The 27929-nt window shown below is 43.3% G+C and overlaps 1 protein-coding gene across 1 annotated transcript in view; it reads right to left on the reverse strand.

Annotated features, from left to right (window-relative positions):
* LOC138249312 (extracellular calcium-sensing receptor-like) overlaps positions 1-27304 on the reverse strand; it is a 111343-nt gene extending 84039 nt beyond the window's left edge. The window contains exons 1-4 of the mRNA XM_069203270.1: positions 27013-27304; positions 13961-13992; positions 12960-13790; positions 7856-8080 (exon numbers count right to left, since the gene is read on the reverse strand). Of these exons, the coding sequence (XP_069059371.1) occupies positions 7856-8080; positions 12960-13790; positions 13961-13992; positions 27013-27304 (1380 nt within the window). The remainder of the gene's footprint in view (positions 1-7855; positions 8081-12959; positions 13791-13960; positions 13993-27012) is intronic.
* Between the last annotated feature and the right edge of the window lie 625 nt (positions 27305-27929).

A 27929-nucleotide genomic window follows, 5' to 3' on the forward strand; every position in this document is an offset into this window, starting at 1 on the left:
CTGGGGTGCATGACTAGGTGTGAGTGGCAGTTGACCTTTGTGTATTCCTCGCAGATAGTGTAAGAAAGATGGACTAGGTTTTAACTGAATGGGACATCTGGCCAGGATGGGAGGGGTAGACATGTTTGCTGACCCACTTACATTTCAAAAGAGCTGCCTCAGCACACTCATGAATAACTTTACACTAGTCTTTTGTCACCCCAGAAAGCATCAGGTAGGGGAAAACTCCAGAGGTTTCCTCCACTTCAGAAGCTGGCACCAATTATAAAAATAGGAGCCTCAGACAATCTCTGCAGTTCACTCATGGGCCCGCTGAGGACACTCAGAAGACCTGCTTTGTATTTCAGAGAACTGCCCTGCTGCTTGAGGCCTGCTTTGTACATCTGAGGAATGCTCTGCTGGCCGAAGCCTGCTTTGAACCCTCCGAGGACTGCCTTGTTGCTTGATGCATGCCTTGCTGCTTGAACTCAGGACTACCAAACTGACTCAAAGGGCTCATTAGCTGGCCTCCATTGAGAGCTACAGGGGCCAAAAAAACTCCAACAACTTTCAAAGTGCACCTCAACCCAGACTTCAATGGGTCCTGACCCTCCAAATGGTGCCCACGCAGTCTTGGAGCCTTGGAAGTGTTGCAAAAGGTGCCCAACTGGCCAGAATCCAAAACATGGCACTTACACATTTTTCAATCAAAAAGGCCTCTGAGAACCAAGAAGAGCCCGGGACCAACCTGCTTGCCAATCCACGTAAAGTGCATTGCTGGTTGGTCTAACTTCATGTAACTTCCGCAACATTCTTCTTTTTTCGCTACAAATCCTGTTCAGCGGCTCCTCTGTGGAAAGGTATATGGCCTCCTGAAGCCCTTGTTAGATATAACCTGCAACTTTAACTTCCTGAAGATTTTCAACTTCCCAAAAATTGACAAAGTCCAAATGTAGAAATCTTCACTGCAACTTCGTCCAACAGCTCCCCAACAATGATCCCTCCTCCTTGAACACCACTGGCAGCCTTGACCCACTAAGCTTTACCTTCTCAGACATTTTTCTTCAAAATTACCTCTTAGTCTGAAAGTAAACAGAGACCGGGCCCAATCCACTTTTTGTATCAAAACCGTGCTCCATCGCAGTCAGTCATAAGTTTCAATTTTGCCACGGTCCCACACGACTGGAGGCCTGCTGTTGCCATTTTGATCTTTTAGGTGCTAAATTTCACAAACATTTTTAAAAATTCATAACTTTGTTTATACTGTTTGGGTTTTTTTTGGTGTCAAATATTTTTTTAGATTTTCTATTTTTCTAAATTGCTGTGAGATTTTTCTTGTGCTGTGTTTTGACTTATATTATGTTCGCATAATTCTTACAGCGCCTCTAAGAAAAGGCTGACCACTTTGATTCCCAACTACCAGAGGGTTAGGCACAGGCTCACTCTGTGATTTTTTGAGATACACCCTGACTATAATTGTGGCCTTTGCTTGAGAAAGGCTCAAATCCCCTCAAACAAAAACCCAATTTCTAACAGTATGTATCTAAAAAATAAGGTGATGGAGGTGTGCTTGACAAATATGTCAATCACCCCTCCACAGTGCCCCAGTGGTACCATGCTTGACAAAGGAATCAATCTGGTAGGTCTAAGGTCCATAACTACCATATGCAACGACAGGGGATTTAAAGAAGTTTTCATACTCACTGAACGAACAGAAGATAAAAGCACCATAAAGGTTCATCAGAGTCTACTAATTACAAATATAAACTTCAACCATGCTGTGGAGAATACTAGAGGCATAGAGCATGTTGCACAGTATATGAAGAGATCACAGTTGACGGGAGTAGCAGTGGAGACAAGGTGGACGTGACAAATTTAGTGAAAGTACAATTCAAGATTAAGGAGCAGACAGGAGTACCAGGAATGAAGAAAAAAAGAGAATAGTGACAATAGAAGAGTGCTCTGTCACGATGGTTATAAGCTTTTGGCCAATGCCAGGTTTTATCCAGCATTGCTCCTATCGGAACACTTTCTTGTGTCTGTGGGATGGGGCAAACAGGGCGAAGAAGAAGAAAAACATTGGTTAATGGAGAAGAAACTGCTATTCTAGAAGAGGAAGAAGGTATATTTTGTCTGTAGAATGGAATGGTGGACAATGTCTTAAAGGTGGTGGCAGGCACAAGTATGACCTATTATTGTATTTTGAGAAACGGTGTGGCTCAATATGTAATTTTAGGGTTGTGGTAACTTTGCACCCATATCGGGGAGACTGAATTTTAAACATTTCCAGTTGACTGATAAAGTGCAAGTCTACATTTTTCACAGATAGGGGAAAGAGAGTAAATGTGGTGGGTGGATTTGAGGCTATGCTAGAATAGAAGCCTAATGAAACTGATGATGAATTTATTTTGTCAAAGATTAATCTTGTCTTCAGAGATGGGATGAGCACAAAGGTAAGCATGTAATCAAGGATCTCAGTTATCCTGGTTAAGTATTGTGTAGCAAGGAAATTAGGAAGCTATCACATGACAGTAGCACTGAGGAAAAAAAAAGATGAAGAAAAGGTTACTGAAGATGGGAATAGCTCCATGGGAGAAATAAGTTTCCACAAGTTCTAAGTGAGAAACTGGATAAACCAGCTTGGCTCTAGCACAATACTATGTTGAAGAAACATGCATGGCTGTGTGTTGACAATGACTGGATGTTTCTATTTGGACTGATGGGAGAACTCATGAAGGGGTTTGAAAGGTTATGCAAATTAGATGCATAGATAGTGCTCAATGTGGCATTTTGTGTATATGGTCAGATGATACGACTCTGAGGAAGATACTAAAAAAAACTGTTGTGGATGACAGAATGACACTGACAGGAGAAGTGGCCTACTTGAGGCACCATATCTCGACAGACATATGGAATTAAAAAGAAGCTATTAAAAAGCAATTGAGCTCCTTCCCTGGACTTGTCAAACTGTATTACTTAGTCGTGTATCATAATGCCACCACTGGGATTCTTATTTAAGAAGAATGAGATATTTAATTTGAGTGAAAAGTGAGGAGTGAGTTAGCTTTTGAACAAGGGGTGATATTATCAAGGCCAAACTATTAAGAGTGTTCCACTTGATAGAAGCATCATCAAGGTGGATTCTAGTGGGTGGGACATGGGTTGTGCCCTTTGTTCCTACCATATTGAGGGGTAAAGAAACCAGGTACTCAGTGGTTTGCAGGATGTTTTAGGCTGGTAGTGGGATGTACGCTGCTTTAGAACTTTTTTCCAGGGCACAGGGTTTAAACTGTCAATGGATCATCAGCTGTTAGTAGGCTTGCTTATCAATACTGTGGCCAGGTGTGCCACCAAGAGAAGCACAAGATGGCAATATAGTTTGCAGAAGTACAACGATAAGAGAGAGAATGTTCTGGGTCTGAATTTTACATGTATATTCCAATTGATTCTCATGAAAATAGGATTTCAAGTTGGAACAGTCAAGAGTATGAGTGTGTGTTTATCTATTTTATTTGTGAGGGGCACCTCCTGAAGAGGGGTGGAGAAATAGTCTGTAAGGAGATAAAGCATTTTTTATGGTCAAGACATTTATTAAGGGGGTTTGTCTTGATGGGAAGGTGTTAAATAGTAAGACAAGATTAATTTTACTATGTTTTGAAAGACTTGATCTTGAAAAATACGCTTGTAAGAAACTGTTTGTTATTCCTTGTCATGGGCCCTGTCCATCGGGTTAACTACCAATCTCTGCTATAGCAGTTACCAAGACCATGACTATTGCAACCAATTCAACCTCCCAAGCCTTGCCTTTACACCTCTTTTCCATGGAAGCTTCATTAACAGCCTTCTGAGTGAGTGTCTTGACCTCTCGTGGCTCTTCCATGATGCAGTGGTGCAGAACTGTAAACATAAATGTCATAAAGTTTACATGTTGATTCCTGGCACTTCTTAAGAGATACCGCTAGGTTTTTGTGACAATGCCCCATAGAGGTTTTGTGATTTGTTAGCCATATTGGGTGCATCTGGCTTCATAAGCCACACCAACTGTAGCAAGCAGTGTTCACTTTTAAGGATCCTAAAAGAGCCAGGAGCATCTGTTGACTTCAGATGCTCTGTGTATTCTCTCTGTTTGCAACAACGCTGCATTGTCAGTTCTGCCCATTATGTGACAGGCAGGGTGCATGAGAGGGGCCTAAGGGGAAGTGGAAAGGGAGAGGAATGCATTTTGGCAGGAGTACTAAGAGAGAAACACAATATTTTGTTAAGTATCCAATATTTTTTAGGACTTTCAAAACAGAGAGGGTGAGAGTGCATTTGTGTTTTGTTTGTGTGTATGTAAAAACTCCTGCTCAAATCTGACAGACACCTCACCAAACCCGACTTAAAGTACCTCTACCCAACTAATTATCAGAAAATACATTTATGAGGGGAAGTTTAATATCCCAAACACGTCCCCTTAAGCTACGTACCCTACAACAAGCATCTTGCTTGTGCACACTTGTCAACCAACCTATGCAGACACATTTGAGGACATCTGCAAAGTGGGCAATCAATGCCCTCAACCTTCAAGGGTCCCCTGGTAAAGTGACCTTTCAGTTTATCTTCCTCTATCGTACTTGTCTTGATTTCCTTATTCCAGCCTCTCTCTCTGTCTCTTCTGCTGCCTCTAAATCTGATTGTCTCTCTCTACCCAGTCTCATTTTAAGAGTTTTGGGGGCCTTGGCTCAATCGACTTCTGCTGTTTAAGTGCAATTCAATATTGTTTGGTATCCTGCATGCTTGAATTATTAGAAAATAGTTACCTTAGTTCAAAGTTGTTCCAAGCAAGGGACCCCAGAATATTAATACACAACAGGTTGAGGCTTTACAACTGCAATGTGTGTGGAAGAGAATGTGGAATAAAATAAGGAGAGTGTGCTGAAAAACATGTCACTAGAGTAGTCTGTGCAAGAATAAATGCAAGAGAAGTCATATGAAGACCATCTGTACACATACAACTGTCTCCAATCCACACCTGTTTAAACAATTGGTATTTTTATGTAGATCAATGTCAGAATGCATAATCCACTCCTCAATACTAATGCTAATCGTTGTTATTTATTCTTGTGGTTTTTTTTGTATTTATTCAGCATTTGCTCATTTATCTCAAGTTACCATTTGCCTCTTAGAGAATGTCCCCAGTACCTCCTACTCAAGGTACAGGACTCAAAAGAGTTAGACGTTAAGGGGCATATTTACTAATTGGTTTGCGTCACGTATGCACCACACAACATGGTACATGCATGACACAAACCTTACATGTGATTTATGAAGCCACACAAGACTACTTTGCATGGCCCTGAATGACTCCTTGATTCTGGAATAAGGCAAAACAGCGCAAATCGCTACATTGCCTTACATTGCCTTACTCTGTCCAGGGAAGGCATTCCATGGGAATGTGTTGCTGTTCCCGCGCAATTCCCACGGTTTTTAATGCACTCCCGGATTTACCAGAGCTGGTAGACCTGGGAATGCGCCAAAATGACATACCTTCTCAAGTGAGGTGTGAAAAGGAGAAGCATTCTTTATTTCTCCTTGTGTCCATTCCTGCGCAAAACAATCCTGCATGCAAAGCAGGCATCCTTGCACCATGGGAAAAGGCAGGAGTGTGCCATATTGCCTAAAATGCAGCGCATTCTTGCCCTTTAACTGTGACGCAGTGCAGCTCAGCAAGGTGGCTTGCTGAACTGCACAGCGTCACCATCTCATAAATAGCTCTAGGTCCTTAACTGTACGCAAGTGCTCCTGATCTAAACCAAACTTTATACACATGAGGTTTAATCACTGTCTTGTTTTGATCTACTCTGAGTGCACCAGAAAGATCCATCATGTGATGAATCAGTTTATCAAGCGACAAAAACACACTTAACTGACAAAGTCAGTGGAGTTGCTCTCTCTTTCTCTCTCTCATTAATCAATGATTACTCCCACTTGTGGTGACAGGTTCAGGCAGGAGATCTGCATCCTTGCTGCATGACTTCCAACACTAATACAGTTGGATTGTAGTCTAGAATATTGCCGAAACCACTCCCTCACCAAAATATCAAAAGCCAAAATACTGACGTGGTGAGTGGACCAAAGAAGGTATACGTCTACTTTTTTTAATTCGACATTTTGAAGATATATATGTATCTCTTTAATCAGCCCCAAGGGCATATTTGCAACACCCCTGCAGCACGATAGTACTGCTGGAATGTCACTTTCCTCTCACCTTGCAGGGCTTTTAATGGCCTTGTAAATATGGTCCCCTTTCACACATAACACTGCATGAAATGGGTATTCCACAGGTGTAGCGGTGCATGTTCCCATGCAACACCAAAGGAATCTGACGCATTCCCACATTTACAAGGTTTCATAAATCTGGAAATCTGTCAGATTCCTATGCCACCACAGGGGTGGCTAAAAGTGGCGCAACGAGTAGAAATACCTTTATTTCTCCTTGTTTTTTTCTCTTTCTTGGTGTGCTGTATTCTCTTTTTGCTTGGTTTTGCATAGCCTTATAAATATGGTGTAAAGAAACGCAGTGCAAATCACTGAGTTGGCTTACACTATGTCAGAAAGAGGTTCCATGGGCATTACAGTTGGTTTTCCAATTCAGCACCCATGGGTTTTGGTGCATTTCCAGATTTACAATGCATTCCAAACCTGAAAATGCGTCAAACTTTTACACCTCCTCAGAGGTCGCACAACAAGGAGAAATATCTTTATTTCTCCTCATGTTTTCCTCTTTCTATGTTTGCTGCATTCTGCTGCACACACAGAAAGAGGAAAAAACCTCCATGGATTCTTTTTGTGCAGGAAGTTGTTCCTCCCTCCACAGAAGCAATACTGTCTGTGATGCAGGCATCCTTGCACCATGGTGCAAGGGTGCCTGCATTGGCGCTAGGCAGCCCAGGGTGTGCCAGTGCAAGGGTAGAGGACAAAAATGTGCAGTATCTCATAGATACGGTGCATTTCTGCCCTTTCTCTCTGGCACAGGGAAGTGCAGCAAGTCACTTGCAGAGCTGCCCTGCACCACAGAGCTTGCAAATAAGCCCATGTGTCTGGCATCAGCAGCTGGCTTGACCTGTGGTAAAGTTGTATCACAAGATCTATATAAAGCCTTCTACGTTGTCCTGCCTCCACTCTTCACAGTCTTGTTCAGTACAAGCAATACCCAATTATGTTAGTGTTGACAGTAGCACATAATTCCTAGGTCCTAAAAACACACAAAATTACTGTTCATAAAAAAAAAACTTGTCATCGCTATTCATTCACCTCATATAGCCACGTGCGTAAGAAAGACAACATGTTGGGGTTGTAGTCCGGTATTATACATAATACACCTCTTAGACTCCACCATGTGTTATAATATATACAAAATATCAACAGCCGAGCCTGCAAATTAGGATTAGGCTACGCTATCTGTCCATTTACACAGTTGATGGAATGTGAAGTGGTGTCTGGTTGTGGAGATAAGGTCTGATCTTTTATTTGTTTGTGAAATAATCTATAAGTGACTGGATGGTGGTCAAGTCATCTTTTGATCCCACTTCCAACATAATGAGACTTGATTACAAGTAAGTATATGGTGGGTGTTAACTCCATAAACATTTAAACATTTTCTTCCCCAAGTTAATGTGGTTGTCTTTCGTAAGGGCTTGATCAAATGCTGTTAATCTAGTTCTGTGTGTGAAATAGTCTCAAACTTTCAGAAAGTATCACAGACTGTAATTCTCATCACTGGAGTTTCAATTATCTAAGCTATCAATGAAACAAAGAGATGAAATACTAAAAAACAGAGACAAAGACAGTGGTCAGCTGATGGAACAGCTTTTTCATCAGTGCAAGGTGTACTTACCCCAGTTCCATTGCCCCACAAGATGGCACCCAGATTGATGATGACTTCTTTGCCTTCCGGAGCTGTAGTGTCAATTTTTCCAACCTTCACAAGTTGAAAATCCCCGTTTTGAGATATTTGAATATTCAGGATATTGAAAGAGGTGTGCGCGTCTCCATTTACATCAATAAATATTTCTTCACCATTCTGATCTTTAAATTTAATATTTCTCAGATAGTGAAGTATCTAAAAAATGATACAAAATGTTGCAAGTTACTAGAAATCACTAAATTCAACTGTATGTTTTTTCATTCTCAAACTTCTGCCTGCCCCTCCAAGCTGTTTTTGCCACTCCACTCTGCACCCTGCAGGTAGGACAAGAGCCCTGTTTAAGAAGTAACCTCCAACGCATGGGGCAGTTTCTTAGATACAAGAAGACTGTAAGACTGCAGGGACTTATTTTTTAATGATGGTATCAAATTTGGGAGGTGTGTAATGATATCATTACTGCTAGCGAAAGTCATGTGATTAATCAATTTGTTTTTACTTTCTTTAAAGAGGTCCAGGACCAACATCAAAGATGATCTTTTTCCATTGTTTAAAACTTTCATTATCCAGATGTAGGTTGGATTGCTGATTACACAACTACTCATTTTACTAAAACCTCATTATGATCATACTCTTGGATTTGCATTGATATTGCAGTGATTTTAATTAACCACAAATGAAAATGTTTCCCACAAGTTCATATTTGATTTAGAAATCTGGTTTTCAATGGGGAGATATGCACTAACCCTACTTTGATCAGTTCATTGGAGAGACTCTGGACTCAAACTAAGATGTCTATAGGCTCCCACCACATCCTATCCATAGGGGTCTCACCATAGGCTTTTTGAGGTGGTTGTGGACAAGATGAAATGCTTGCTGTATGGGAAAAATCTATACAAAAAACTCAATTCCAGGTTTCACCCTCCAAATAATGAAGCACCCTGGATAGGTGAGTGTGGCTTAGTGCCACTTTGTACTGTTGTACTTTGCACCACTGTACTGTTAACTGGTGACCCTCTTTCTATCTAACTTAGGCTTTAGTAGACCCCATTTTACTTGCAGTGGTCACGTCCTACTCTCCCTGAGGTCTGCAGCTAGCATTGTATTTGTATGTGTTTATGTGGTCCCATACAACTTGGTTCTAGCACTATGCTTGTTCTAATCATAACAAAGGAAAGATGTACATCTCACATAGGAGGCTGGGCACGACTGCAGAAAAGGGTTACACTGAGGATAGGATAAGTGGAGAGAGACTGTGAAGGAGGAAAGGGGAATGAAAAAGTAGCTGGGAAAAGGGGAATAATAGGGTTGAGAGGATAGGATTTAGGGATTACCAGGCCTTCTCCCTAGATTTATAGCCAGGAGGTTACTTAGCAATCAGATGTTGCTTGGAGAGCAGGGGTTTGAGTTGTTTTCTGAGTAATAGGAAAGATATTGCTTAGTGGCTCTCTGTTGGGATTATGTTCTAAATTCTTTGTTTGTAACCAGATAAGGCCTGTCAACTGAATATTTATTTTCTGTGGATTTTGGATGCAAGACTACAGTGGGTTTCTCGCAGCATTGACATTATATTTTATTCTTTCTCCCTCATGCAGAATATTCCTTAGAAGCATTAGGTAGTTTCCGGGATTTGGGATAGTATATCGTTTTCTCCATTGAGGTGAGAGAGAGTCAGTACATGGATGACATTTCTTCTGTTTTAAGAAGAAGGGCTACACTTTGTGTCACTGGGGAAGTTGTCTCGATGTTGTGTGAGATGTGACCTTTGAAGCTGATGGTGTCATGATTGTGGCTGCCTGGGATTTGCACTGTTCACATACTGAAGTAAAGTTGTTCAGGTTCATTTTGTCAAGTCATTCTTGGACCTGGTACTGATAGTTGTTGGTAATGAGGATACATTATTTTTCGCTGTGTAGCTTGAGATGGTGCTGGATATCCCGTCTTGAATTATTGTAAGCCATATCTTCTATCAAAGAATGTCTTAGTTGGAAAGGACCTTTAAGTATTGTTAAGTAGCATGTGAATATCAGTGGATACTGAGGGTTTAGTCACATCCTGTGCTCCACATAAAGATTGAAACACACCAGTGATTGAAAAAGCGTTGAGGAATGTGGCAGGTCAATGGGATGGCTCAGACCTGGACCAGCTGAGGATTGTTCCTTATGCATGACCCGACACAGTAAAGAATGATGCAATTGAGCATATTCATTGGGATAGAGAGTTAAGTAGGACATGGTGGTCAATGGTGGTGAATGCCGCATAGAGCTCCAGCAGTGGCAGGAGGCAGAAGTCTTCTTTATCTGTAGTCTAGAGGGAATCACCATTGACTCTGTGTTTTTTGTGCTACATTGTGGAATGAAGCTAGAGAAATAATTCTGCAGCAGTTAGTGTGTGTTGACTTTGACACATATTTGAATAGTGGTGACTTTCTCAAAGATCTTTCCCAAGAATAGCAGATTGCTGTTTAACTGATCATTTATGACATCTTCAGGAATTAAGGCGAGTATATTGAGAGGTGGCAGGACCTGTCTGATTTTGACGGGTCCATAAAGATGTGTTATTGAAGAGAGGCATTGATGATGTTCAGCACTCATGTGAAGACTTTCCCAGATACATTCTTCAGAATAGAAGGTGGACGGATGCCATCCTTGTAGAGTCTGACTTTCAGGAACTTGAGTAAGGATGCCAGGTCTGCTGCTAGGAGGGTATTGCATGTTGACCATCTGGCTTTTCTGCATGTATAAAGGTAAGGATAAGCTTGGGAAGTTGGTGTGGAAGTACAGTTGATGATCAGATTAATTTGGCTTACCTTGTCAATAAACAAACAAGTTGTTTATAGCTTTGTATTTCTTCTTTGAATGTGCAGTGGTTGCTCCAATGGAGTTTGCACAATGTTTCCCCAGGTGGCTCTGAAATTCTGCTTGTTGTGGCTTTTAGTAACTATGGCTGGTTAACAAAATGAGGATAATTATCCATTATTTAGCAGCATTTTCTGATTTAGTGAGCTGTCTCTCTTGTGATAAGAGCAATTAAAAAACCTGCAAAATGTTTAAACATTGAAGGCTTATGTGTTCAGTCCAGGGTGATGACCACTATCAATAAGGACTGGTTTTACAGTCTTCCTAGCCAACTGCTTTGATATGAATTCCCTTATTATATTGCATTTGTGAAAAGCATTATCTTACTCTACCCCCACACCAGTATCCGACTCCAGCTTGAAATATGCCATAAATGGGCATCCAAGATATAGATGAATAATCCAGGTCCATAGTCAAAGTGGCCCTTTATCCACCCCCCCACCCCCCCTTCATGGCCATTGTTATGACCCAGGATATTGAGTCAGACTACATCCTATTCCTGTGATATCCATATTAATTCTTCTTTGGACCCTCTGAACATTGGTCCAAGACACTGTGCCACAACCACCCTCTAGGGGTTTTGCATCAACCAAGCTACAGGCACGTTTCTCTCTTTCTCCCCCTTTCCACTGCTTTTATCTATTACATTCAGGTCCTATTCACAGACCTTGAGGTAGTTGCAGGCGTGGAGTGGACTTGTAGGGTGGGAGGAGGTATTGGCATTGACATCTTCAATGCTATTTCATCACTGACCATGACAAGACTCAAACGGACACATCAAGGCCACCTTAGTCTTCTCGCAGCACACACAACCTATTTTCTCCAGCCCCTATAAAAAGGTGGGTTTCACACATGCTACATTCAATTAAAAGCCAACATACTATAACTAAAATGCTTAAGCATTGTTAACCTCAAACCTTTAGCAGTCTAATATTTTTTTAACATATTTTTATAAATACTCTTTCTCAGAGCTCAAGTTCTTTACTCTAGATTTGAATTATGCTTGTAAATGTTTACCAGTGAAGGTCAATAATATTGAGCTACGATAATATTCCATCCACTACATCTATTTACCACCATAGTTTAGGGTTAGTATATATTTGGTATTCTTAACACCATCCACACCTACTTTGCAAAATACAATCAGAATTAAGAATAATAATTTCTATGTTGAGATGGGCTGATATAGTAAAAGCAATACAAATGCCATATGGAATATTTTATGCAATATGCTAAGTCACCACCTTCATGCCACCTCCAGCATTACTGGTGGAGTTAATGATGGTGCGGGTTCATGAGTGGAATTGATGTGCTTTAAAGTGGACTTTATGTGAGTTCAGCTAAGTCATGTTTAGGCTTCTGGCCACTCTCTTGTCACTTTCAGGCCAACCAAGGTCTCATGACATACACAATCAATATGGTCAATAATATGTTTCTGATGTGAGAGTTGGCATTGAGAAAGTGCAGAATGGACTAGATGTTCAAGGAGGGACAGGAAAGAAGATAAGAATGGGAAGAAGGTCAGAGCCACTTTTGGTAAGGAGTTCATGCAGGTTGGGAAAGCACACAGAGGCAGTACAAATATGGTGCGAGTAAGGTAAGTAGGGTGGAGCTTAAGCAAGAGACCCTGAGAAATCAAGTGCTTGGGGCACCAAAGTGTTTACCTGATCATATCCTTAGGAATGTTTAAGTGAGGCAAAGGCACATATCATGAATTTCTAATAAATATTCACATTTGTCTCAGGCCAAAACATAATGGGGGTCATTCTGACCCCCGCGGGCGGCGGGAGCCGCCCGCCTGGAGGGAGCCGCCATATGGCCGCTCCGCGGTCGAAAGACCGCGGAGGCCATTCTGGCATTCCCGCTGGGCTGGCGGGCGACCGCCAGAAGGCCGCCCGCCAGCCCAGCTGGCGACCCGCCAGGAACAGGATGGCGGTATGGGGTGTCAGAATCCCCATGGCGGCGCAGCAAGCTGCGCCGCCATGGAGGATTCTGCAGGACAGCGGAAAACCGGCGGGAGACCGCCGGTTTTCCTGTTCTGACCGCGGCTGAACCGCCGCGGTCAGAATGTCCTGAGGAGCACTGCCAGCCTGTTGGCGGTGCTCCCGCATCTACTGTGCCCACCTGCATATTGGAGTACTTTAGTACAGTTTGAGCTATGGGCTTCATCATATTTATCAATTTAGTCTTAAAAAACTAGATACATTGCCCCTTCCCACCTGCCACGGTTGGATGTCCTTAATGTTGGCACAGGATCCATCGATGAAAGGCCCCTGCCCTGGTTTGCACTCCATCAGCTTGTTTAAGGCATGAGCAAAAGCGTAGACTGCAGCATAACTGTGGTAAGTGTAACTCATATCGTTCAATTCAAACAGAGACAAGGTTGCTGCATCAAACGTTTCTTGTTTGGAACATGGTGCCAATAGCTCTACCTCCATGGCTGCATTTGTAGTGTTGCTTCGGTTAACCCATAACAATTGACAGCCAAAGATCTGCTCCCATAAGAGCTCAGTGAAGACATCATCTGGATGAAGAAGGGAGAGAAAGTCTTTAAAGCTGGGCATGCTGCCTGCGTAAAGAGTGAGTGCCAACGTCCCATTCAATATTTTCCATGTCTGGTCAGCGAATATAGCAGGAGAGATGACAAAGTATGCAGAGAATATCAAGGTTTTCTCAGTAACATTGTGAGAATACATGGTTTCCAACAAGACCTTGACGTAAGCTTCTGCACTGTGAACTATAACAACCTTCACTGAATGCCGTTGGATCTGTTGAACAACTTGGAGGACCTTCTCCTTGGAGTACCGCAGGTGAATTCTTTCCACGAAAGCCACACAGCCACCGTTCTCCTCAATCACTTGCTTGACGTGCTGACCACCCTGCAAACCAAGCTCATCATCAGAAACAATCATTCCCACCCACGTCCAACCAAAGTGAGCCATAATCTGTGCCAGTGCAATGTTCTCAAGTGTGTTTACAGGAAGAGTCCGCAGGAAGGACGGGAACTGAAGCTTGTCACTTAGAGTGGCGAGTGAAGAAGAGTGGCTGATCTGTCAAGTGTGAAGACACAGGTCTGTTTGTATCAAGATCATTAGTGCAAGTGCCCAACACACTCCACTTGTGGGTCTTTGCCGCCCATCACAGTTAAATAAAAGTTGAAAACATGGAATAAACAGCATAGTTTAAAAGGAATGAGTATATGGTATAGTTGTCAAATTACACCAGCCTTACAACTAGGAGCTTCACGGTACTCTGCAATTATGAATGAGAAAGCTTTAGATTATAGGATCTGCCCAAGATGAGACAGTGCAATACTGAACTGTCTAAAATGAAATGATCAAAGCTAGCCTTTGTGACAATGATCAGCCTAAAATCTGTTGGTTGGAGGTTTGGATAAAGATATAGGCCCTAACTTAAGAAAAGTGGTGCTGCACCCAATGCAGCACCACTTTCCTTGAACCCCTTAGCACCCCCCACCACCACCATGTGTGCGCCGTATTCATCATACGGTGCACCATGGCACAGGATAGGGGCAATAGTGTCAATATTTTTGACGCTATTGATTTACTGTTCAGGACTAGAGCCAAAATGTTGGCGCTAATCCTGCAGAGTACATAGGGGCCCATTGAAAAAAATGGTATGCCCCCTTTTAATGTCTGCTCTGTGCAGATGTTAAAAATGCACTCTAAAATGGTACATCAGAACCTCCTAGATTCCACTGCAGCATTTTTGCAGTCCCTGTAACGTGGTAACACCCCCTTGCATACATTATGCCTGGTGCAGGCATAATGTGGTACAAGGGGTTACAAAGTGGTGCAATGCATGCATTTGTAAATATGGCACATCAAATTTGGCCCTTTTAAATTTGGGCCATAATTCTAAAAGTTCACATCCCTGAAGATAGCCTAAAGGGGACATTGCCACAGTTTAAAAAACTGGGTGATTGTTTGATGGGGGAGGGGGAGAACAATCACAATCCTTGTCAGTTGAACTACAAAAGTCACTAAATAAATCTATGCTTCATCCTCTGGTGGCTTGGCAAAAAAGCAGTCAGTCTTAACCTAGAGGCTATGTATAATTTTTTTGTGCAGTACTCAAACAGTGATAAAAACAAAATACAACACAAAAATTGTGAAACGTTAAATAAATAAAATGACACCAAAATTACAAAAATCCAATAAATAGAACCAGAGATATTCATTTTAATTTTAAAGTTTTCATTAGAAATAGAGCCACAAAAAATCACAAAGTGCCAGTTGGGGTGTGTTCTGATCACAATGGACAACGGTTAAGGTTAAGGCCGACCTCAATGACGCACTGGTCGGATACAGGGACCAGGTTACACCTGTTAGAAAAATTACCTCCTAACTTAGAGGCAGATATATTTCTAAGCAGTCTAAGCAAGCAGCTGTAGCGAAGCATTCAGCAATCAGCATGCAGTCGTGGTCTGGCTGGAATCTCCCTCTAACGTGTATGGGACAGAGATGTTTTTTATAATAAACCAGCTGATGTTCTGAGAAAATATCCCCATGTAAGGATGTGTATGTTTCTATGAATGTTGTAGACACAGTTGCCGGCAACTCTATTTGGCTGCAGCCTTGAGGAAAGCACAAAGGGAAAAGAATGTCTTGTTTAAGACGCAAAGCTTTCCTAGGCAAAGGAACAACCAGATAAGGAAAATAAAACAGCACCGCAAATGTGGCCTATGCTACCATAATAAAATGAAACTGAATGAAATGTAACTGGGCTAAAGTGCACAAACTGCAGGCCTAGTTGCTAAAATAGCATGTCTAAAAACATGGCTAAAATAGCGATACAACACCCTCCCCTACCTTGTTCAAAGGTGGTAAAATTCTAACATTAAAACATAAAAGCAACTAAAAAGCTATCCTTGAAAACATATAAACATGAATTTCAATAATGACAAGTTAAAAGACACTTGAGCATGTGAAATATTAAAACGGAACAATTTAAAAAATCAGCAGTGATGCCGATAGAACCAAATCTAAAAGTCAGTGTCATTTTTAAAATCACCAATTACACCCGGGACAATTATAGCTAGGAAATGTTCCTCTTCGGCCGGTGGTAAGGTAGCCAAATCATTTCCAAGGAAAACAAAGAAGCACTCATCTTCCAAAGCCTGAGCTCCAGCTGAGACAGCAGCATTTTGTGTTGTGCCCAATGTTGAGTTAAGAGCTGCATGATCCACGAAGGGCAACTCATAAACAGCTTCCCGAAGCAAACAAACTCTCAATACGCATGTCTGGTCATAAGCCCTTAGAGAGAACATCAAAATATCAGCATTCAATGAAAGTAAGCACTGCGTAGAAAGACAAACTTTTAGTGCACATTCAGAAGGCACCAAAGGCATCGAAACATGGGCTGCACACAATCCAAAGCCGGTCTGAATGGCAAGTCGCACTCCAGTTCTTCCAGGAGTGGTGCTCCAAAATACTGTTTCATGCATTCATGACACAGTGGCGCTGGTGGAAGCATTTTCAGTCGCATAACAACAGCAAGATGCCACCTATTATAGCAAAAGTAAGATAAAATCCCACAAAAATACTCGAAAATATTGAGTGTATGGCTGAAGGTATTAAGCCAAATATAGAGGAAAAGGTGTGAACGAAATCAGAACCAACAGCCTTAAAGAAATGTGCAAGCCCAGTAGTACTAGATGCGTTAAATATTATTCCCACAAGTTCACCAAAGTGTCTCGAAACATTTGTACTTAAAAGGGACAGTATTTCTGCAAATTACCTCACAACTTGAAGAGCTTAGGTCTTGCACGCAGATGTAAGCACCACATGTTTTAAAAACAACAAAGCCTTGAGTCTACTCAACTTGTCAAAATTCACATTTGAAGTAGCAATATGAGGCCAAATATCTGCTACTTTTGTCTGTTGTGTAGGAAGAAAAAGGACATTCCCGCAACAAGTGACATTTTGGGAGACTGAAGCGACATAAGTTATTCTAACTCGCATTGCACAACAGCTCTCACTGTTAAGAAGCACATAGCTTGCATTCAAGAGCCCCTGGAACGCAGTTCTTATCAAGGGGACTGGAACTCCATTAAGATAGCAAGCTAAGTTCCCTGCAGAAGCATTACACGCCCTGTGCAAGGACTGCTGTTTACAAACCATCAAATGGCTCACAGATGTCTCGCATTCACTGCCACTAAGAAAGACCTCTTTCATGCCATTGAAACATTTGTACAAAAAGGGGAGCTCCCACGCCTTGTGTATATCACTATCTCCTAGCCTTTCATATCTGCCTACTGTAGTGTGTTTAAAGCAGGATGTCAATTGAAGTGCTGGAATAGGCAGATTAATAACCCCGTATATATTAATCATTCAGCAGATGGTATTTCAGCCACAGTGAAAGGGAACTTTTCTAATTTCTCAGTGTTTAGCATGACATAAGTCGCTTCCTTCTTAGCCATTAGTTGTTGTTGTCGTGTTAAATTAAATGTTGAAAATATGTCCCTTGCGCTAACATGTTGCCAGGGAACGCAACCTCCTTTCAGTGTTTGTAGCGTCCAACCTAACTGCATAATGGACCATAGTTGGCTCTGTCCATGTTGTAAAGATGACATGTCACTTTGCACTATATCTATTGCAGAAGAAACAATGTTGTTTAAAGTGTATATGTGGTCAGACAAGGTGTCAATCCCATTATCTACAACAGCTAATGCTTTCTGTATGTTTTCCTGATCTAATTGCTTTAACCTGGCAGCAGCTTCTTGTTGGGAAGGTTTCCCAATTGTATATGCATATAAAATGTGCTTTCTACATTGTCTTCTGGGGACTAACAGGAAATCCTGAAAATCTATATCGTTAGACGGGAGACTGAGGTGTTCTTTAACAGCATCTAGTGAGGAAGGTTTTAGCCATTGCTGGCATAATTTCCCTACACTGTATGTTGTTACTATGCCCGAATGTTCTGATGAAACATAGCGAGGGTCTGGTCTAGTTGTTCTAAAACCTGTGGAGTTTACAAAATGTGCATGACAACCATTCATGTCTACCGGCCACAATAACCACCCACCAGGACGTGAAAGTGATGTGTTAAATGTTCCATTTTGGACCCACTCATCGAGTTGATCTTCAGTTCCATTAATGTTTTTTTACCATTTGTGAAATTTAGCAGGGGCAGGGATACTGGGTGCATTCAAGTCCTTAATTTGTGCCAGGCCTAAACAACTTGTCTATTGTTCAGTTTTGTATAAAAATATAATTCAAACAGGTATTAGGTAAATCAATTTTGTCTCCGTTAATAAAATATGTTGACTTTCCATCACTGTCAAATTAAAGTAATATGACTCAGCATTCTTACCATTGCGCCCAGAAAAATATGCAAACTTCTCAGAATTCATTTTGAAACTCCCCACTGGAAGAGTTGGACAGTGTTCCCACAGTGTATAATTACAAATAGTCTTTGGGGTACTTGCTCTGTAAATTAAATGATGTCCATAATAATTATAACAGGAACATGTCTCCATAATTTTCTCTGCAGACCTTATGGGAGGAAAAATGTGGTTTTAGGAACTCATCCACCAGTTCAACTGTAGAGCGTTCAGGAAGGTAATGACCATGTATTAATAAGAAAAAGACAATGACAAACCCAAACCAAAGAAGGAAGGCAACTATAGTTAATAAAAGCCACAGATAATTTCAAGGAAGAATGAAACAGTTACTTTAGAGCCAAATTATCAGCTTACATGCTCTTGACAGTTCTGTTGCAGAAGAGGCAGATGAGTTGGTGAAAGTGTCATTGACATTTGCAACATATCCAGAAGCAGTTTGTGCAAAAACTGGAGCCATGTTTGGAAGGGGAGAGCTGGCAGAAGTCTCCCTCTGTGGTTCATAGTAGACAATACCATCCGTTTGTGTAGAATTTGAGTAAAATTGCTCAACGTTATTAGCATTAGTTGTTGCAGAAGAAGTTAATGGTACTAATAAAAATAATTTTCCACCCTCCCCAAGTTCTAAGAGGTGTCATTGTTGTTGCTTAAAACCTGTAGAGGAACATCCTGGTCTGTAATGAGAGGCATTTGGGTCCTTCCCAGGAGTCCTCTAGGTCTGCTGTGTAGCATTGGCCACATGGTGTAGATTGACATTGTCGATGGAGACAAAGCGATTATCTTTAGAGTCAGGCAGCAGTGGTAAAATGACAGTTCTGGCACAGTGTATTCCCAGGACTGGAACTGGTGAATGATAGGAAGGACTGAACTCCTTTTTCAGAGCAATCTTTTCCGGCGCTACATCCCACATTTTAGGAATCCAGCTGGTAGGTGTTATTTATGTCAAAAGGTGTTTCTGTCGCCTCTGCACCAGAACCATCAAGATCTGGAACATACATTTGTGTTCTGAAAAGGCATTCAAATGAGGTGGGGCCCCCGGGTCCTTCTGGGAAGATATTTTAGTGCTCTCTGGACTCCATACAGGTGATTACGCCAACTACGACCCATGCCTAATACTCTGGGTGTTAAGGATTGCTTTAAATCCCAGGTTCTTTTCTGCACTACACTATTTCCCTCGGGATAAAATGGAGATGAATAATACATTTGGACCCCTAATGAAGCAATGGCGTCCCTGAAACCCCTTGAGGCGAAAGCAGGGCCCTAGTCCGAAAGGAAAGATGCATCTGCATATGTGCCGGTAAAAGCTTGCAAATCTTTAATAACAGTCCGAGCGTCAGCCAAGCGTTATGGCAAAGCCCATAGAAATCTGGAATATGAGTCAACAGCGACTAAAATGTATTTTGCACTATTAGGTGTTAGGTGAACACAATGGTCCAAGTACACACATTGTAAAGGTTTGTTGGAAATTAGGAGGGGTGCCTGTGGGGGGCATTTGATGTTGGACCCTTTTATTTGCTGACAGATGTTATAGCAGAGGACATACTGCTTGGTCTGTTTGTATAGACTTGGCCATCAGTAGCGTGCTTGTAACAACTCCCTCATGCACTGCTTTAATCAACTCTGGTCTTTGCTCTTTTTTGTGGATCTCACGATCGCCCACCCCTGGTATGGTTACTAGGGCAGTTTTGAGGCTTGACTTTTCAGTAGGAATATTTTACAGGGTATGCCATCAGCCGAATCTTTTCACAGCAGCGAGTGTTTCATCATACAATCTTGTTCTAGAATGAGTTATTGCAGCAAGAGAAGCCATAGCTACTGCTGACTTGGCTGCTTCATCAGCCAAAGTATTGCCAGCAACGTGTATTTCAACACACTGATGTCCCAGTGTATGTACAACATGGACATTGGGTAGCGTTTCCTTCAGTTGGTGTTGTCTGAACCCATTCTGGTGCTAGTAATGCAGATATTCCTTGAAGGACTGGACACACTAATATGAATCACAGATGATTAATGTTAACTGTTCTGGAGCCATGTGTTCCAGTGCCATTACCAGAGCCTTGAGCCCTGCTAACTGTCCAGTGTAGTTCCATAAGGCCTGCGTGTAAGTTTGTTGTGGATGGAATTCACCATCTTTCATGTGGCCACTCACGACCACTGCGGGCTGGGCTGAGCCATCAGTGTACATAATTGTTTGGTATTTGTCGTTATGCAATATGTTTGCAGGAACAGGGCATTCAAGTTCAGATTGTACAAATTCTTCAGTTTGTAATTTTGGGTGTAAAATATAGACAACATCAATGGCTGTCAGAGACGTTGTCAATTGAATCCAACGTGGATGTAGTGCTTTAGCGTTAGGAACGCTAGCTTGAGTGATAGTCTCAATGGCTGGGAGTGGATATACGTCAATACTGCCTTTCCCCTGGGCCAGAGGCCTCTCTTTATTTACAGCTATCAGAACAGCAGTGAGAATTTTATCTGTGGGAGCAAAGCGTTGTTCTGCTGTAGAATATAAATTTGATTTATATGCAATCGGGATGGTTTCACCTGCATTTAATGTTACATAGGTAAAACCAATGGCACCAGCAATTACCCTGATGACCAAGTGTGTTTTGTTGTCCCTTGTGTGTGAGTGTTTAGCTGCAAGCATGTCTTGTTTGAATGCTCTGAGAATACGTGTGTGTTTGTAGGAGGCTGGCCTGGCTTATAGTGGATACCTTGTGGTACTTACACCTTGTGGCAGGTCCAGTTATCTCTTATTAGTAGAATAGAGGTGTTCTAGCAGTTTAGGCTGATAGAGGTAGCTATAGCAGAGCAGCTTAGGCTGAACTAGGAGACATGCAGAGCTCCTACTATACCACTTATATCATATAGCATTTTATCACAAGAAAACACAATACTCAGAGTTACTAAAAATAAAGGTACTTTATTTTAGTGACAATATGTCAAAAGTATCTCAGAGGATACCCTTACTAAGGAGGTAAGTAATATACACAGATTATATGCATACAAACCAAAATCAGGCAACTAACAGTTAGAAAAGTAGGGCAAACAATGTAGAATCACAATAGGATGCAATAGGTGGAAATAGGCCTAGGGGCAACACAAACCATATACTCCAAAAGTGGAATGCGAACCACGAATGGACCCCAGGCCTAGTGTAGGTTGTAGAGGGTCACTGGGACTGTCAGAAAACACTAAGGGTGCCCAAGATACCCCACCCCAAGACCCTGAAAAGTAGGAGTAAAGTTACCCTACTACCCCAGAAAGACAGTAAAGTCGAGATAGGGGATTCTGCAAGAACAACAACTGCCAGCAAAACACTGAAGACAGATTCCTGGACCTGAGGACCTGTAAAGGAAGGGACCAAGTCCAAGAGTCACACAAGTGTCTAGGGGGGACAGGAGCCCACTAAACCCCGGATGAAGGTGCAAAAGGGCTGCCTCCGGGTGGAAAAAGCCAAAGATTCTGCAACAACGGAAGGTGCCAGGAACTTCTCCTTTGGTCAGAAGATGTCCCACGGCGTCCTGGAGGATGCAGAGTTGTTTCCACACAGAAAGACCGCAAACAAGCCTTGCTAGCTGCAAGAGTTGCGGTTGAGGACTTTGGGTGCTGCTGGGGCCCAGGAAGGACCAGGAGGTCACCCCTTGGAGGAAGAGGAGACAGAGGGGGCACTCAGCAACTCAGAGAGCCCTCACAGAAGCAGGCAGCACCCTCAGAAGTACCTGAACTGGCACTTAGAAGAACTGAGGACATCGGTCGACTCAGAGTCACAAAGGAGGGTCCCACGACGTCGGAGTCCAACTCTGCGAGTTGGGCAATGCAGGACGGAGTGCTGGGGACCTGGGCTAGGCTGTGCACAAAGGAAGTCTTGTAAAAGTGCACAGAAGCCCGAGCAGCTGCAGATCACGCAGTACACAGGATTACTGTCTGGCGTGGGGAAGAAAGGACTTACTTCTACCAAATTTGGACAGAAGGGCCACTGGACTGTGGATGACACTTGGACCCAGCTCCTGTGTTCCATGGACCACGCTCGTCAGGATGAGAGGTGACCCAGAGGACCAGTGATCCAGAGGTTTGGTGCCTGCGTTAGCAGGGGGAAGATTCTGTCGACCCACGGGAGATTTCTTCTTGGCTTCCAGTGCAGGGTGAAGGCAGACAGCCCTCAGAGCATGCACCACCAGGAAACAGTTGAGAAAGCCGGCAGGATGAGGCGCTACAATGTTGCTGGTAGTCGTCTTGCTACTTTGTTGCGGTTTTGCAGGCGTCCTGGAGCAGTCAGCAGTCGATCCTTGGCAGAAGTCGAAGAGGGAAGTGCAGAGGAACTCTGGTGAGCTCTTGCATTCGTTATCTGAGGAATAGCCCAGAGGAGAGACCCTAAATAGCCCACAGAGGAGGATTGGCTACTGAGAAAGGTAAGCACCTATCAGGAGGGGTCTCTGACATCACTTGCTGGCACTGGCCACTCAGAGCTGTCCATTGTGCCCCAACACCTCTGCATCCAAGATGGCAGAGGTCTGGGACACACTGGAGGAGCTCTGGGCACCTCCCCTGGGAGGTGCTGGTCAAGGGAGCGGTGACTCCCCTTTTCTTTGCCTAGCTTCGTGCCAGAGCAATGCTGGGGGATCCCTGAACCGGTGTAGACTGGCTTATGCAGAGAGGGCACCATCTGTGCCCATCAAAGCATTTCCAGAGGCTAGCTACTCCTCCCCAGCCCTTCACACCTATTTCCAAAGGGAAAGGGTGTAACACCCTCTCTCAGAGGAAAGTCTTTGTTCTGCCTTCCTGGGACCAGGCTGCCTAGGCCCCAGGGAGGCAGAAACCTGTCTGAGGGGTTGGCAGCAGCAGTAGCTGCAGTGGAGACCCCGGAAAGCAAGTTTGGCAGTACCCAAGTTCTGTGCTAGAGGCCCGGGATGCATGGAATTGTCCCCCCAATACCAGAATGGTATTGGGGTGACAATTCCATGATCCTAGACATGTTACATGGCCATGTTCGGAGTTACCATGGTGACGCTACATATATGTAGTGCACGCGTGTAATGGTGTCCCCGCACTCACAAAGTCCAGGGAATTTGCCCTGAACAATGTGGGGGCACCTTGGCTAGTGCCAGGGTACCCACACACTAAGTAACTTGCCACCTAACTTTCACCAAGTGAGGGTTAGACATATAGGTGACTTATAAGTTACTTATGTGCAGTGAAAATGGCTGTGAAATAACGTGGACGTTATTTCACTCAGGCTGCAGTGGCAGTCCTGTGTAAGAATTGTCTGAGCTCCCTATGGGTGGCAAAAGAAATGCTGCAGCCCATAGGGATCTCCTGGAACCCCAATACCCTGGGTACCTAGGTACCATATACAAGGGAATTATAAGGGTGTTCCAGTGTGCCAATGAAAATTGGTAAAATTACTCACTAGCCTGCAGTGACAATTTTAAAAGCAGAGAGAGCATAAACACTGAGGTTCTGGTTAGCAGACCCTCAGTGATACAGATAGGCACCACACAGGGAACACATACAGGGCATACATTATGAGCACTGGGGTCCTGACTAGCAGGATCCCAGTGACACATAGGCAAAAACAAACATACATACAGTAAAAATGGGGGTAACATGCCAGGCAAGATGGTACTTTCCTACAGTGTTTGACTGTCCAACATTTGCTTGAAAAGTCGGGATATATTACATCAAATAATGGTTTATTGTATTGTGCATAATCTGGAATGTATGGTCTGCCAAAGTTTAAAAAGGCCAACAAAGACTGGAGCTTTTTGATAGTGTTTAGAGGTTGTAGTTGTGTACGCTGGGATCTTGCCTTCATCCGGAAGGCTATTTTGGGTTTTTTTCAATTGAATTTGTAGCCTAATTCGGCAAATCCCACAACAATGCGGGCTACCCATCTTTCACGTTGTATGAGTTCATCATCTAAAAGGTAAATGTCATCTACGTATGACAGCGCCTCAGGGTCAATGTCGTGTAAAATGGAAGTGACACAAGCTGAAAACAGTCTTTCACTGTTCTTGTACCCTTGTGGGAGATGGCAAAACTTTTTGGGGAACTAAAAGCACTGAAACTTGTTAAGTTCCTACTTTCATGTGCTATACTTTGGCACAAAAAAACATTAGAAATATCCAAGGCTGTTTTGTATTTTTTGCGCACTATATCAATCAATCAATCAAGGATTTATAGAGCGCACTAATCACCCGTTAGGGTCTCAAGGGGCTGGGGGGGGGCTACTGGTCGTAGAGCCATGTCTTGAGGCGTTTCCTGAATGTCAAGAGGTCTTGGGTCTGGCGAAGGTGGAGCGGTAGGGAGTTACAGGTCTTGGCGGCTAGGTGAGAGAAGGATCTTCCTCCGGCGGTGGTGTGGCGGATGCAGGGGATGGAGGTGAGGGCGAGGCTGGCGGAGCGAAGATTGCGGGTGGGGGTGTGGAAGGTGAGTCTCTCGTTGAGGTATGCTGGGCCTGTGTTGTGGAGGGCCTTGTGTGCGTGGATGAGGAGTTTGAAGGTGATCCTTTTTGATACTGGTAGCCAGTGAAGGTCTCTGAGGTGGGGGGAAATGTGGTCGCAGCATGGGATGTCCAGAATGAGGCAGGTGGATGCGTTCTGGATTATTTGCAGCTTTGTTAGGAGTTTGGTTGTTATTCCTGCATATAGGGCGTTTCTGTAGTCCAATCAGCTGCTGTCCAGGGCGTGGGTGACAGCTTTCCTGGTTTCGACGGGAATCCTCTTGAAGATTTTGCAGAGCATGCAGAGAGTGTTGTAGCAGGAAGAGGAGATGACATTGACCTGCTGAGTCATGCTGAGTGTGGAGTCCAAGATGAAGCCTAGCTTGCGTGCGTGGGTGGTGGGTGAGGGCACAGTTCCTAGGGAGGTGGGCCACCAGGAGTCATTCCAAGTTGAGGGGTTGGTGCCAAATATGAGGATTTCTGTCTTGTCTGTGTTTAACTTGAGGTGGCTTGATTCCATACAGCTAGCGATGGCGTGAAATCCGTTGTGGAGGTTGTTCTTTTCAGTTGTAGAGTCTTTCGTGAGGGAGAGGATGAGCTGAGTGTCGTCTGCGTAGGAAACTATGTTGATATGGTGGGTTCGTGCAATGTTGGCGAGGGTGGCCATGTAAACGTTGAAGAGCGTGGGGCTGAGCGAAGATCCTTGTGGAACGCCACAGATGATTCTGGAGGCTTCTGACAGGAACGGTGGGAGGCGGAGTCTCTGGGTTCTGCCTGAGAGAAATTACGAGATCCAGTCGAGTGCCCTGTCGTGGATTCCAGCGTTGTGGAGGCGTGTGCGGAGAGTGTGATGACATACCGTGTCGAAAGCTGCGGAGAGGTCCAGGAGGATGAGTGCTGCTGTTTCTCCTTCGTCAAGCATGGTCCCAATGTCATCTGTGGCAGCAATGAGTGCAGTCTTGGTGCTGTGGTTTCTGTGGAATCCGGATTGGGAGGTGTTAAGTACCTTGTTGTCTTCCAGGAACCGGGATAGTTGGCTGTTTACGATTTTTTCTATGACCTTGGCTGGGAAAGGGAGGAGGGAGATCGGCCGGTAGTTCTTGGGGTCATCTGGGTCTGCCTTTGGTTTCTTTAGCAGGGCATGATTTATGCATGCTCCCATCTTTCTGGGAAGGAGGCTGACTCGAAGGAGCTGTTGATGGTTTTGCAGAGGTGGGGGGGCGATGATGATGTTTGCCTTATTGAAGATATGGTGTGGGCAGGGGTCCGATGGTGATCTGGAGTGGATGGAGGCCATGGTGGTGGCGGTGTCCTCTATGTTGACGGGGGTCCAGGTGTGGAGGAGGTGGGTGTTGTTTGTGAGTGAGGTACTGTGTGCATTTTGTATGGCGAATGTGCATGTATGACTGTTTAAATGTCTGTCGTCTAAGTCTATTCTATATAAATGGTCCGGTTTAGCTCCGGGGAACTATGGATTGTTCATTGGTGAGACACAGGGTTCAAGTATGCCCTGGTACTCTAGCTGTGTGAGGATTGCTCTTCCAGGTGCTTTAGATTCATGCTTTGTTAGATATTGAGGTTGGAGTTGGGGTCAGATTGGTATTATATGATGGGGGAATCTTTATCCCACCCTACGTGGTTGCTATATGATGTAGGTGCCTGCGCTTTAGCCCAATGAATGGAGTAAGCTTCCCTGACCTCTCTAAGAACAAGGTGCGAGAAAGAGGGTTCAATTACGTTTTTCCCATATGGGAAATTCTGGTGACCAATCCTTTTCTGCCAGCAAAAGATAATGAATAGTGACAAACTGATCACAAAAAATGGCTTTTATTTTGCACTCAATGTTCCCTTCTATTTGTAATTTTACTTTATACACCCTGTTGGGTGTGGAGACACACATGTGCGCAGTCTCAACTTGTAGGACATCATTAGTTGCTTTCACCTCCAGATGCTCTTGAAGATTCTGCCGAAATATTGTGACCTCTGCCTCTGTCTAGCAGCGCCAGTGAAAGCTTCCCGTTCTACAGTAAAGCTCTCATCCTGAGTAGCATGTTATATAGCAATCGCAGGCACCTTTTTCTTTTTAAATTGTGCTTTTTGTTGGGGAAGTTTCTCTTCTTTCTTAACAGAAACTTCAGACAAGCGTTGTGAGTCCTTTCCCGGTTTCACATACTCAGTTCGCTGCTCTGACCACTCACCTCTCTCACTGTGTTTATCCGGTGAGTCCTGGAACAAGATTGGCGTGTGTCAGTTTATTGATATCTGTCAGACATTTTTATATTATCTCTCTTTCTAAGATTATAGTGATTTTGAGGGATCGCCGAATGCAGAGATTCTTCCCTTTCTTTCTTTGGTGTTTATTTGTGTTTACACCCAGTGTTTTTTGGAACCCTTCGGTGATTGCTTGGTAGAACCTTTTTTAGATTTACCTTATTATTTTGATTTAATAGGTCTGGCCCCTAACTACCTTGACCAATGCTAGAGTAGGTCTCAGCGATAATATTTGCAAGCTCGCATTCTTGATCCTCTGCAGGAACATCCCAGAGCCGCATACGCACTGCTAGTACAACTGCTTCCCCTTTAAGGTTACTCAAAATTATAGAAGATACAGTGGCAAAAATGCCCATTAATTTTATCTCGAAGTCCAGGGCCGGGACAGCCCCGTATTCATCTTGAATCTGTTTTAACACTTCCAAAAGATTAGTAAGTGTTGTGTACCGTGTGTGGTAGTACAGAGCGTGGCAAATACTGTGCCCCATGTATTGCAGTTATTTACTGTGGGAACCATCCTAAATGGCAAGCGCATAGTGAGAATTCTATGTTTATGCTGTGGTCCAGTATGGGGAAAAACAGCTTCCAGCGCATTTATGATTTGAGGTAACCAAAATGTAATCTCCTCCCATTTTTCGAGTACCTTACCCATGATCAAATATACAGTCGCAGGATTAATGCCTGGCGTGACTGCATGTGGTTGAGCTGGGGCAGCACTTGCTGGGTTAGTATTTAATGTCTGCATTACAAACTGTACTAACAGTCTGTATATTGCTGTAAGTCAGTATATTGCTATAAGCTCCGTGTATAAGCGGTGAACTTCAGCTACCGCCAAGGCTGCTGCATCAGGATGCGATGTATATGTGGCCAATAAAAGCCAGGTAGGGCCATCATTGCTCAGAGGACCTAACGTGTAATACTGTGTGTGGTAGGGTTCCATCAAGCCGGTTATTATGGTCTTTATAAGATAGAGGTATATCTAAGTATGTATAAGCTCTGTATTGTGCAGGTATGTTAGCAGGTGTGTAGTGATCAAATGTGTTAATGTTCAACTGCTGGAAAAATGACCTAAGAATAAAATATTTCTGTTCTGTAGGCTGGATGAGCCTCAAG

The sequence above is a fragment of the Pleurodeles waltl genome, chromosome 8, assembly GCF_031143425.1.
Source record: "Pleurodeles waltl isolate 20211129_DDA chromosome 8, aPleWal1.hap1.20221129, whole genome shotgun sequence".
Lineage (NCBI taxonomy): Eukaryota > Metazoa > Chordata > Amphibia > Caudata > Salamandridae > Pleurodeles > Pleurodeles waltl.